Source organism: Syngnathoides biaculeatus, chromosome 22 (assembly GCF_019802595.1).
Source record: "Syngnathoides biaculeatus isolate LvHL_M chromosome 22, ASM1980259v1, whole genome shotgun sequence".
Lineage (NCBI taxonomy): Eukaryota > Metazoa > Chordata > Actinopteri > Syngnathiformes > Syngnathidae > Syngnathoides > Syngnathoides biaculeatus.
In genome coordinates, this window is record NC_084661.1 from 14,870,456 (window position 1) to 14,884,370 (window position 13,915).

At 41.2% G+C, this 13,915-nt stretch overlaps 1 protein-coding gene across 1 annotated transcript in view; it reads right to left on the bottom strand.

Moving 5' to 3' along the window:
* The window catches only part of LOC133495337 (protocadherin-15-like), an 85,016-nt gene that overhangs the window by 42,217 nt on the left and 28,884 nt on the right, over nucleotides 1-13,915 (bottom strand). Inside the window, exons 13-20 of the mRNA XM_061809850.1 lie at nucleotides 12,912-13,046; nucleotides 11,211-11,360; nucleotides 11,002-11,093; nucleotides 10,815-10,916; nucleotides 6,959-7,091; nucleotides 6,137-6,216; nucleotides 4,653-4,746; nucleotides 2,362-2,490 (exon numbers count right to left, since the gene is read on the bottom strand). Coding sequence (XP_061665834.1) covers nucleotides 2,362-2,490; nucleotides 4,653-4,746; nucleotides 6,137-6,216; nucleotides 6,959-7,091; nucleotides 10,815-10,916; nucleotides 11,002-11,093; nucleotides 11,211-11,360; nucleotides 12,912-13,046 — 915 coding nt within the window. The remainder of the gene's footprint in view (nucleotides 1-2,361; nucleotides 2,491-4,652; nucleotides 4,747-6,136; nucleotides 6,217-6,958; nucleotides 7,092-10,814; nucleotides 10,917-11,001; nucleotides 11,094-11,210; nucleotides 11,361-12,911; nucleotides 13,047-13,915) is intronic.

Consider the following 13,915-nt stretch of genomic DNA (forward strand, 5'->3'; position numbering starts at 1 on the left):
GGTTTGGCTGTTGTTTGTCAAAAATGAAGGCGTCAGCAAAATGCTTCCGCATCTCACACTGCACCTCTCTGTGTCACCCACTTCGAAGTTCTGTTGAAGTCACCCCTAAAGTAACCTAAATAAAGACCTCAAAAAGTTACATTGTGTCCTATAAAGATATGATATTGCAGTTACATTTAGCAATATCTTAATACACCAGGATTAATTTACTCCTTTTTGGCATTTTCAAATTAATACATTCTAAAAAGCCGATATTTTTCATCCAATAGACCTCGTGCACCTACGTCATACAATCACGTGACTGGCCATATTGCCGGTCAGACAAAGCATTGTTCAATGCTAAGTCCATTGAGAAAAAAACGAAAATATGTCCTATAACATGACGCCCAGAATTTTGTCTGATACTGTTAAACATTTAGAAGGTGATAATAAACAAAGGTATGTGGAAAAATTAGACACCTGGCATTGAGGACCCATTTTCAATGCTGAAGTCGATGTTTTCGCCGATAAGAATTTGGAACGTTAATTCCCTTCCGCTTATCTTGGACAACTGGATTTACACATCTGGTGAGTAAGTCGTTGAGATTTACACAGAAAAGTTTGAAAGCGCATAAAATTCTGGACGCAGACAAATACTTCGTTGCCAGATTTGTTCTCATTCAGGAATAAATTCCACATAGTGATGGACCGACTCAGATTTTTTTCAATACAAATAATTATAATAAAAGAACCCTTGTGTTACACAAACTAGCATTCATTCACTATGACTGGGAAAAAAAAATTGCCCCCGTACATGGAAGCGTATTGCGGCCAGACGTTAACCTCTGTAAACCTCTCTGCGACAGATGTTTTTTTTTTCCGTTAAATACGCATTGTTGTCAAATGAGTATATTTGGCGCTACAAATACTTCTCAATCATTTGAGATTGAGAAGAATAATTCTTACCTGAAATGATCGCTAAACAGCGATGGGTATTTGGTTTGGCACCATCCAACCCGTATGGTATGCTATAGAATGATATCTTTAAAGACCTGTGTTGTCTATTGTGATAACCAACAGCACAACAGGTCTCGGACAATTTGAAAAATGTGCTCTGGCTCAACAGCTCCTGCACTACAGAGCAGCTAGGTTTGACCAGCAATATGGCGCTGTGCTCAATAGCAAACAAGTCTAATTATTATTATTGCTTATACCAAAACTGTGTCTAGGTAGGATGGCACCAAATTGTCAACAATTTTCATGATCATAAAAGGTTAAAAATGAATAGTAATGTTCCAAATCAACCCAGCATATATAAGTCGAAAAGGGCGAGCTCTTCAAATTACCTGCAAAGGCACACTAACATAAGAGCGAGATAACTTACGGGCCTAATTAGAAATTTAGAGAGGTTTTACAGAATTATGCTGATCATTGCCCATCCCGGCTGTAAAAGGTGGCGGCTCAATTTAATTAAGAGTCTCCGTGGAAGTTCTAGTGCGGTCGGAGACATGAAAGACGACTGAAATGCAGATGAGAGCCTTCTGTAATTACGTGTCATGGCGGTGACCTTTTGAGAGCGGAGGAGACATGCCTGACTTATGTGAAACGTCACAGTTAAAAAAAAATAAAAAATGTGTCTGGATACAATATTTTCGAGATCAGTGATTCTCAAAGTGTAGTACCGTAATTCCCGGCCCACAGAGTGCACCTGGTTACAAGCCTCACAGAGTAGATTTGTAAAGGAAATAGCATTTGGTACATACATAGGCAGCAGCTGTATAAAAGCCGCAAGATCCCAAATTGAAACTGACATTGAAACAAGATATTTACAAAGACGGTACATAGAGAGTTTAACGCTAGTGCTAGTGCCGCCGTGCTAACAGGGCCGGTTAAAAAAAAAAAAAACATACTGGTAAAAATCACTGAGACACTGCAGTAACATGCTAGTGCAGCGCTAACAGGGCTGGACTGGTAAAAGTCACTTCCTCGGCACATATATTCGGTCTCACTCTTACCTTCTCCGCTCAAGTGCCCCCTTGCGGCCGTTACAAAAATACACAAATTAGCCGCACAAAAGTCGCGGCTTATAGGCCGGAAATTACGGTACTGGTTCCTCCAGTGGTACAAGCACTCCATCAGGCATAAGAATCAATGCCTAAATAGACTTTCATTTGTATTTAACCTTGATTCAGCACAATACAATCGTTTAGAAATCATTTTTTAGACTTCTATTTGTGTTGAACGTTTATCTTTTGTGGGTTCTCGATTCCACTCTTGTTCACATTCACATCTATCAGGCGTCCCTTGAAAGTGAGCTGAAATTCAATCACAATCAAAGCGTGTGAGTCAAAGAGTGCGATGTGTGTGTGTTGTAATTCCCACCTTGACCTGTCCAACGAATGCATGATCCTGCTTTTCAACCACAGTGAGGTTCACCGGCAACGATGTATCGAACAGCGGGTCGTTGTCATTAACATCTGTCACCACAATGTTCACTGTTGCGGAGGAGGTCTACACACCAACACGATTACACACATACGGCACACACAGAAAGGGTTATAGCCTTATCACACCATCTGAATCTTTTTCAAAAATGCCACTGATGTCGTGAGTTTTTTCTTTCCCCCCCAGCTCTGACCTCCAAACCTTCCCAACCTACACGTCAAACACGGAAGGCTAATTTTGATTACTAATTACCTGCTTTTATGCCCTTTTGCTCTGGTCCCTTTGTGGCAGCTTCTCACTCTGAAATTAACTGCTTTACATCCACACTTCTTTGAAAATGTTATTTTAAAAAAACTGATATATCTTTTTCGTTTGAGGAACACAATTAGTCAAAATGTGCGGGAGAGGCCAGCGGTTGAAGATGTACAAAGCGTGCACAAATGGGCTTTGGCAACAGAGGTGATGTGTGGCATGCTGGCAGCAGAATGCCAATTAACCACATTGAGAATGTGATGTACAATCAATAGATTTGGCCACATACGGTACAGGCCAAGGGTTAGTCAATTTGTAAATAAATTGAGATGTGATGCTCATTATTTCAGTATTCTTATTTTTGAGACATTTGAATTTGGGTGACTTCGAGAAACTACAAGATGCGTATGCGGAACCACTGCAGCGTCAGATGAATTATTCACGCTGTGATCCGCTGCAGAACAGCCAACCGCACCACGCGTGTCATGCTCGCAGTGGGTCAGCGGCGCTAGCTTGTTGGCAAATCTGTGGAACTTGTGGCAGCGTGATGGATTCCCCGGCCAAATAGCCAATTAAGCACCTTGTAGCCTGACACGCTCACACCGGTACATTCAGTAATGGTGTTTATGTGTGATGTATATGCGCATGTACAGTTACGTGAAGGCAAACCGAGGACTTTAAGAGAGATGCTGATTCATAGCCTGCAGTATGTAAGCTTACTGCCCTCCAATCATTATACTTTCCCTCCCCATTTCTCGACATTCACATTTTTCTGACATAAAAAACTAAAAACAAACTAACTACTGGACTTGAAAACCTCCAAGGCACAAGGACAGTGAACTAATATTCAAAGCTGAAACAGCAAATGACTATTTGTCTCAAGTGAACATTTCCTTCCGGAAAGAACGTAGAGCCTCGCTGCCATTTCCTACGGATCGCGTTGAATGTTGCGTGTGGGTCGACCAGCGGGGTCATTAAATAGGGTAGCTGCGTTCTGACAAGATTAAAAAGTGACCCAGAAGAGACTAGAGAAGCCAACGAGAAGGAAAAAGGTGATTTGATTTCACATTTCAAGCACTAAATAAAGAAAATATGAACACAGGTCATTGAGTTTGAGTTTTGTGAGCCAAGATAAAGTACAAAGTTGAATCACTGAAGGTAAAAACTCATTTTCAAGTAAAACACAATGACTAACTCTGCTGCATCTACAAGCTCCCGCAAGACTAATGGGACTGTCGAGGACCTTATTAAAAAAAAAAACTGTGCGGCATTATTTTCCCACAGCCAAGCAAGATATAGTTTGTATTGTCTTTTACAAAATTTAAAATCAGCATAAAATAATAAGGCATTCCTGGTGATGTTTAAAAATACAGTGGAAGCTCAGTTTTCTTTTAATTTTCCCACCAATAGGTGGTCGACCCATTTTTTTTCTCCCCGTCTAGGTTTTGTCCAACTCTTCGGCCTTGCGTTTAACCAAAGCATTTCATTAGTTTCGTGAAAAAGTTTCAACAGATGGAACAGCGTATTTTTCAGCAGAAGCTTTTAGTAACAACCCATTGCAATGACCCTCCCGATCTGCTCGGCAACTGTTAAAAGAGAGACCTTCAAAATAAAGGCACACTGTATAATAATAGTTTTAGCAAACTTTCTTTGGCTACAGCATGGCCTTATTTAGCAGATTTATTAAATAAACAAGCACAAAATAGCTTGAGTGTTGCTTCGAGATAAGGCAACATGGGGACAAAGAGTTTAGTTAAACTGTTATTATATTGGTGTGCGTTTGTTTTAAAGGTCTTGACTTTTGACAGGAAGTTATGCCAGTGTTGTCTTGGCTTGTCTTAGTGTTGCCGAGGAGACCGGAATGCTTATTATTGCTCGAGTTAATAAAAAGCTTGCATTGTGCTTTTGAACACTTGTTACACGATAAAAAAGAAATGTCAGAGTAATTCTAGATGGAACTAGAAAAATGTTCTTACACCATCGGTCCGCTCATCTGAGGCTGTGACAACCAGCGTGTAGAAGTCCACAGTTTCCCTGTCCAGAGGTTTGTCCAAGACCAAATACCCAGAACTGGAGAAGAGAAAACACAACATGGGTACATTTTTTTTTTTTTGGTGTGTGTTTTCAAATCATTAGATTAAGCTATAACATGTCATTGCCTTTGCTATTCAGTGAGGAAATATGCTCGAAGTGAGCCAAATCTGTCTGATTTTGGGGTTGGAGCTATTGCTGTATTGTAGTGTAAACCTAGACGAGTTTGACACCATTTAGGTGGAGGGAACCTACAATCTTTGCACCATGTCCAGAAAGATGCAATGTGAAAAATCCGACTGCATAATAATGTCTTTATGTTGTTTTAGCAGTTTCTTTGACAGTGTCTTTCCTAAAAATTGACAGTGTTCAAAAAATACAAGTCTTTAATCTGCAAAGTAGGCCATTGAAAAAATATTTTGCATGTAGGTGTCACCATTGGCTGTGGGGAGTAATGTAGTTTTGCATGAATGCACAAGTCAGCACACCTTTGTAGTAGTGCTGTAATAATACAGCTGAAGCTCTGCAAGAAGTTATACAATGTCTAACAAAGCCCATCCAGTATTCCTCGAACGTGGAGATGAAAGCTCTTAAAGTGCTTGTTTCAGGTTTTCTTTTTCCTTTTTTTTTTATTTCGCTGAATACATATTCTTACATTGTAATTTTAAATCCGTAAATCCTGCTTCTTTGCTTCCTGGCTGCTGTTCAACATTAGGTTCATCATTTCTTTTTTTTTTTTTTTTTTTTTTTTTTTTTACACTCCTCATGTCACTTCATATTTGCATCTCTGTGTTTCTCTTCCTGAATATAATTCCCTGGGTTTCACCCCCCACTCCCTCCCAGAAATGTAAATAGACCTTCCCTGGTGGTGGAAATGCATTTTTGATGACATATAAATGAATAAATGCAGCAATGCGTCTTTGATAATGTATGTATCGCGCTCTTGTTGGAGCTCAATTCTCTAATGTAGCAAATATTTGACTCGAGGATCTTTTTGAGCTATTATTGTCTCTCCAGTGGTGCTTACTAATTTTGATTGCATCAAATTGTTGTTTTGTGACAGTGGATCCAAACTATTGATGCACCACTCCAGGAAAGGAGTTCGGCTCCATTCTACTTTTCAGTTGTACTCTAGTAATGTAGCTATGAAAAAAAAAAACACAATAAACAGAACAAAATTTAAAGACACCACTCCCCATTCTGCAGAAATATTTCACTGCAAATACATCTACAAATAATTAATACCACTCTATTTATTATCTTTGTAAAGGCTACCGAACAAATTTGATTTTATTCTATTGTGCAGGTTTAGCAAATTAGCACATTTTTCTGGATGTAATATTTGTTAAAAAAAAATATATATATATATATAATCTTAGCCAATATCCTGGAACACGGTGTGTGTAAGTATTTGTGTGTTGAAGCTTACTTGCGCTCCAGTAAAAACTGTCCATAATGATCCCCACGACTGATTCTGTAGACGATGGGGTCCCCCTCCCGATCCACGGCCTGAAATCACAATTTATCATCACAGCATTAATGTTTCTATGCGGCGCAGATACACTATTCATAAAAGAGTCGGGATAATCATCTTTAGGGTGCCATTTCAGGATGAACCTCAAATGTGCTGTAGCTTTTACAGGAGGCTTTAATTTTTGATTAACTGTTGAATCTTTCAGCACTTTTTTGCACAACTTGCTGTTCTCTAACAAGAAGCTAAAACAGCAAAACTCAAGAACAAGTAATAAACTAGCCAGCAGGCGAGTGAACGACCTCTTGGCTCCCAGGACAGTCACACCGGGCAACAAAACAACAACGTATTGTGACCACCGACTGAGTTCAAAATAGGCATAACCAAAATTGTAGAATTGAAGGAGCCTTTTGATCAAAGCTGAAACTTTGTCAACAAACGAGAAAAGTTCAGTTGCCTGGATTGAACATTTGCGGATTACCATGACCTGGATGGATGACAATCTACCGTACGTGGATGTGACGTTTGTAGCCTCGCAATGGCGAGGTTCTGTTGAGCAATCATGTGTTGTCTTGGGTCTCAAATTGTCAAACCGCAAACCTCATGACGAAGAAGGTTGGTAAAATGTCTCTTTTAACCGGAACCATTACGTTTTAGTCGATTCACATGTCAACCTGCTCTTGTGTCCCGTTAAGAGAAGACCCATATTCTGAAAAGGTTTTCAAATCTTTTTTTTTTTTTTTATATAGAACTTGTCTTTTCTTTTGTCTGATTTTCTACCTGGAGGTTAAGCAGCGTCGCCCCCGTCCTCATTGCTTCGCTAATCTCCAGGCTGTACCGCTGCTGGGGGAAGCGCGGGGGACTCTGGTTGTTGGGCGGCAAAACCTCGATGTAGACCGTGGTAATGGACGACCTTGAGAGGATGACACAAGAAGACGCTTAACCTTTGGTTTTCTTTGCACTTACTCAAGTTAACAAGAGAAACCTCAAGTCTTGCACAGGTGCTCTTGCTGAGTTGGTTGGGTAAGGTTCTGTTTTTGTATTCCTTCAGTTCAGTAAAAGCCTTTCATCGAACAAGATATATGGGAAAATTGTGCTATTTATAGCTCCAGTGCCCAATATTTAGCATGTAGTACTAGCTCCGTCAACATAAGCGTAGGGAGAAATGTGCATGCATTGATTGAACGGCATTTCTAACAGAGCTACCTCGACTAATGAGGTTAATCAGCGGATTCATTCTGTTGACAGCAAAGTGGCTTGAAAACCTACTAAAGGGATTAGCGCAGCAGAGTAGACAGAGAAAGAGCATATTGTTGAAAGAACTTCCAGTAGGACCATTTCTGGTTGTGGCTCAACCACACTGCTTTCAATTCTTTCCAATGTCAGCTGGCTGTCCCCCAGGCGGTCTTCATCCGAACTGCAAACGAGGCTGTAAACTAATATGAGACAATGACCCCAACACAAGGTCACCTAATGAAGTCTTAATTACTCGGTGCTCATTTAACCTCTTTCCACACCCCTTTGGTGGCTTCCTCCATGCAGCTCGCAGATGTTTTCTTTTCGTTCTAATGAGTCTGACACTGGGCGACAGCTTGCTACAGTGGTGACAGACTGCCGCCAAATCCTTTTTTTCAGGTGGGCCTGCCCATGCCCTCTGTAAAAACTTTCAACTTTGCAAAGACAAATGATGTCTGCTTCTCAAGTGTCAGTTCACAAACAGCTCGGAGGCAGCCTTTAGCATCCAAACGCCCACCGCGCGTTACCTGCCAAGTATCTCAATTTCCCGTGTGGTTGAGGCCCAGAGTCAAAGCCAAAAGGAGGAAGTGTGGAACTTTGGATTCAGACAGAAATATGGTGTCGCTACTAAAAGTAAATCCTGACCTCGTGTACCAGGTAAAGTTCAAGATGAACTGGAGGAGAATTTGTTTGTGTTTCCTTCACTTGGCGTAAGTACTTGCCAGAACAGAAAAAGAGTAACTCAACACTAAAGTGAAAGTACAGCGGTCAGGATGAGTAACAAAAGTCTATTTTATCCTACTCTTAAAAATATTATTATACATCATCAAGGTCAAAATGCCTCAACTCAAACGACAACTGAAAGAGGTTGAGGAAAGATGATCTCTTGTAAACATCTGATTTCAAGACTCTGAACATGTAAAACATAGCTACAAAAAATCTCTTTGGTTTGTTGGTGTTAACGCTGCAAAATCCCATAGATAAGCCAATTGAACACAAACGGTGGCGTAACACGTAGACATAAAATATATACACTGGTATATATTTACCCTCTGCAAAATAAAATCAGTAATATTATTGTGGCTTACTATTGAATTTAGACTGGTCTTCATTGTTTTATACAGTCCCCAGGTGGCCAATGCACGCACATTTGGATAAGCAGTATAACAGCCATTGAATTAGAGCTAAAAAAAATTGTTAAATTATTTACATTCTATTTAAATGTCATTACTCTATCTTATTTTATAAAGTACAATATCCTAGAGTGCCATTTTTATTGTTAAAAACAGAATTAAAAAGATATGACATTTTTTTTCTGGAATGGCTTAATGGGATTTCCATCAATTTCAATAGGAAAGGTTGACTTGTTATTCAAGTGTTTTGAGTTACCAGGGTGGTCATGAAACAAATTAAACTTGTATCTCAAGCCACCTCTATCTACTTTTATTAGAGTAATATAAAACAGTCAGGTTTCAAAAATATTGGTTTCCGGTCATCCTAATCCAGTAAACTTCAGTTACATTATTTTCAGCACATAACTTACAAAAATGATACAAACTCACTTTGCCACGCTTGTAAAAAAAATAATAATAATAATAAAAAACATTGATCACTTATTGTGAAGGAACTCTGTCATCAACATGCCAAAAAAAGCCATACAACTGCATTCAGTGACCGTGAAAACTCCCGTCCCGTTAGGGGCCCACCAGGACGAAGACGCGTAACTCATTTTGGGTCTTGACCCGTGACAAATCACCAAGCCGAAATGGATATTGATTTGCGGTGCGGGTTATGGTTCCCGAGATAAACACGCCGGGGGCGGGGGCTTGGGGTCTGGGGAAATGCCGAGAGAATCTTTCAGCGCCCGGCGTGGAGACCACCTCAATCTGCACTCTTTATTGAATGGGGGCCCTACACAGCTGATAACTGACAAAAATCGTTGGGGAGCGCCGGCCTCGGCCATCTGGCCCAATAAAATTACATTCAGAAAAAAAATGTCAACACAACATTGGCTTGGGCAGCACGGTGGAAGAGTGGGCAGTCACGTGACCGCACACAATCTCAGCTTTTCAAGGTGACTTATGTAAAACATGACAAAAGGTGGTATAGAAAATGGACGAATGGGCTACAAAAAAATAAAAGCCACATCATGTCCTGTCCTCAAGGTCTGCCTAAAACGTCACTATGAGACATTGATGGTGTGGTTGTACACACGCCTGACTTTGGTGTGGGTAGCATGGGATCGAATCCCGCTCAGTGATGATATTGATACTTGCTCTGTGATGGCTCACGCACTCCCACGATCCTTGTGAGGATAACCGGATAAGAAAAAGAACGGACGGATCCTTTGAGCAGTTTGCCTGTCAGGTTATTGTTAACTTTTGCTTTCAAATGGCAAAGTCGACAAGCAATGTGTTTGGAGTGTCAGCAAACAAGCGCCAGTGCTTGATTTGCACGTGTGCTGCTTTGGTACCTATTTTTGATCGTAGCTATTGTTTATATTCCCCCCGCGGCGCATCCGTATTAGAGGATGCGCCGCAAGACGACAACGCAGCGAGAACAAGGGAAAAAGAAGGTCAGCACGCATCAGACGACGTTAGCGAGACTGGATGGCGGTTTGTCGAAACGCGCTGCACGCGGGGCTCGCGGTCGGCCTGCATGGAGTTGCGGTGCTGACAAATAAAAGACGGAAGGAATGAAACTCTGCAGCTGCTACTCCAGTGAGGCGGAATCTCGCTTGCCACGCATGCGGGAATTGTATCTTTCAAGTAAAAAAAAAAAAAAAAAAAAATATACGACCCCAAGGGGGTAATTCAATGTCTAGAACGTGTAAGTTCGTAATAGAAGTCCTTGGCAAGTCCTCTGATGCCAATTCTAAATTCATGAAAAAATATGATGTTTTTTATTGAATATTTTGTGGATCTGCGGGGCCAATATTTTGGACGTATTGAACAGTTCCTTTGATGTTTTATGTGGATCGGATCAAACGAAACGGAAAAAAAAAAAGAAAGTACTTCGACAAGCCAGACATTGATCAGTTTTCTTCCCATTTCTCCCCCATGTTGTACTTTCTCCCTTCTGGAGCGTATTGCCTCTGCCGCCCTAAAGGAAAAGCTAACTAGTTGTGCGTCTCCCTCTCATTACCATTCGTTCCCCTTTCGTTTCATTTTTCTTCCTTCCTTCACCCGCGCGCGCACGCACACACTGCCCATTTTCCTCTCAGAGGCCAAAACCCTTTTCTCGCCATTTTCCAAAATACATCTATAATTCATGACATCTCTGTGAATGCGAAAAAGGTTCCGCTGCAAAGGAGGAAACAGAAAGTGCGGGGGCGATAGAAACAAAAAAAGGGGAGGTGATGCCGTTTGAATGACGGACAGATAGACAAAAGTCCTTTTACCTTCTGTGAGGTTCTGCTCCATTGTCCGTGGCTTCCACAGTTAACGCGTAGCTTTGACCCACAGAGAGCCCCACCCCTGGTGCTACAGTTATGATGCCAGTGCTAAAACAACAACAAAAACATTGTTTTAAAAGCAGAAAGTAATAAAAATAATTTAGTACCAAAAAAAAAAAAAAAAAGTATATACCTGCTCCCAATAAGAAAATGCCCCTGATCCCCTGCTAAAATCCGATAGGTGATCTGGCCATTTGGACCCTCATCCTCATCCATTGCTGACAGCTGTAAAAAGAAAAAAAAAAAAAAACAGATTGATTTACATACTCACCAACACACAAATCGAATGCAATTGCGAACGCTCAACATTGCGGATGCGTGTGAGGAGCGTGCCCGGTGTACCTGCTGCACAGTTTCTCCGGGCATCATGTCGGTGTACAGGTGGACATTATAGGAAACGTTAGCAAACGTCGGAGTGTTATCATTTGCGTCCAACACGGTGATCGTCACGGCGACTGGAGCGCTCTGCTGGACGCCGTCTGATGCTTGCAGCTACAGCAAAACACACACACAGTCAAGCAAATGGTCCATTTCAATTGACACTACAACTACAACCTCTAATAATGCACCTAGTGTACTCGTGGTCACCTTTCAACATACAATACCAATTTAAGATTGTAATACAAATCACAATCAGAAATTAAAGTTTTTAATTAAATTACATTTTAAAAATGCTGAAAACTGCAATTGTTTGTTTACATTCAAGGTTCAGTTGCTGGGATTGCAGCCAATGTGAGTACCAAGTACAAAAAACAATGAGCCAGCACATTGTGGACGTGTCGGTTGAATGCATGAAATCACGTTTCCCTGAATATTGATTTATGCCCATGCATGCCTTCCATGTTCAAGGTGCCAAAATATACATCCCACCATGTCGTCACGGCATGACAAGAGCTGCTAGCGATCAATAGCTAGCGAGCTGGCTAACGGGGTGTTGTAGTGGTAGACATGCTCAATGTATTCCAAAATGAATCAACGGTATTAACTGTACAGTACGTATTCCGGCTCAAATGAGCCTCCAACCCTCTTGAGTTCCTTTGTAGTTTGCAGTACAACTATGTTGTTTGGTTGTCAACTAATGCAGTGAAATGAAAATGGCTCTCATCGCCACGAGCCACGCTCCCGCAATTCCGCACAGGCGCGGTGGCACTGTGACCCGGGCGCAGCGCCACGCGTAGCACAACACTTCCCAGCTTGGCATTATATTATGCGGCGACAGGGCAGCCTCGCCGTGCCCCCATCAAGTAAAGACATGGCTAAATGAGACTGGAGCCAAATAAAGAGCGAGAGTCACGAGGAGGATGACAGCTCTAACAAAAGAAGTGAGTGTGTGTTGAGCATTGAATTCTGAAGCCAGGAAATGAGCATATTAACATAATATTGAAAATTAATACTGAACAACAACTACAGTACATGGGCTCACAATTCATATTGCCCCCAGTTTTGGTTTTCATGACTTTGCTTATTTTACATTTGTACTGTATGCTTCTGACAATTGTTTACCTCGACTGCGCATATTTAAAAACAGATCTCTACTTTTTTTTTTTTTTTTTGATGGCCTGAGCAAACACTCGCTAGATGTTTTTTTCCCCTCAGTCAAGGTAAACTGTGACTTTGTAAACAAAGCACGCTACTACACTTTACATTACCATACATTACATTTTGGCGGGACATTTTGCTGTGTGGGCACATCAAGGAAAGCATTCTAAAACATTTTCATAAGGTATAGAGAGAATATTACAACATTTTAACGTTGTGGAAGCAAACATTTACGTAGCTGTTAATTCCACCATTATCTATTGAAAGATTATAGTCCAGACTCCTTATGTTGACAGTTTTACTCATTAACGTTCCTTATTTTAATTTCAAAGTTTTAATGCCTTAAATCATATTTTGGGTATTTAGTACAGTATATATCCTGTGTATGTGTCAAGGTTACATCCGACATATCGGACACCATCTTTTTTTCTAGCCGGTATTGCCACCGGCGTCAAAAATCTCAGACCGTCCGGGCTCCAGTGACGTTATTATTGCTGGGCTTACCACGAAGACGTAGGTGTCCTGCACCTCTCGATCCAAGGGGCGCACCAGAGTCAGGTACCTTGTGATTCCACTGGTCGACAGGGCGAAGACGTTGGTGTAGCTGTCCAATGACAGCTGCACCTGAGGGTCCCTGGTCTGGTAGAGACAGACGGAACGAAGGTTTCATTGCGGAAGGAAGCACAAACACGCTGATGAACGGCCAGATACTGATTATGTTCATTGGTTATATTGGGTGCGATGGCAAGACATGAATAATCAAGAACAGATCTACTCCCTTAATGTCATCATAATGTAGCCCATGTGATTATCCTGTAAATGAATATAGACTAAGTTAATTTAGAAATAAGAGTGTCTGAAAAAAAAAAATAACTAGTGTAATTCCATGCACGATATGCCTGAGAATAAAGAAATAAAATATTCCTGTCCTGGAATTTTTAACATTAAAATGATCTGAAGACAGAAAAATGTGTTCTCATTCCAGATCAGGATGCTTTAGCAAGGCGCAGGTGTGTGCATGTGATTATTTTGTCCGCGTGGCCTGTGTGAATATTGGGCCGTAAATAAGGCCACGTGCATGAAAGCTGTGGCCGTTATGATCATTGTTGCCGCTTAGCGCCGGAGGAAAGCTATCAGTATGCAATATTTAAAAGAAGTGGACATATATCATCGGCCACAAGCACGAACAGATGATGTGGACAAAAAACATTCGGTTCTATAGTGACGCGTTTGTGTCAAGAGGCTAGTAATACTACACCGGAGTACATTTCAGTCCATGGGTGAGAGGCATTTTAGGTGGTTCATACTGAAAAGAGCAATCAACACACTGCAAGAAAGCCACAAAAGCAGATTTGAAACAATCCCAGAGAAGGTTGGAAAATGACTGATGGCGTGCCTGTGGGGGCTTTTACGGTGGCACATTTGACACGTCCTGCTTGGGCGTACAACTCGAGCACACCCGCTGTATGCAGCTATTTGGATCAGACATTAGTATGGCTGTCATGCTT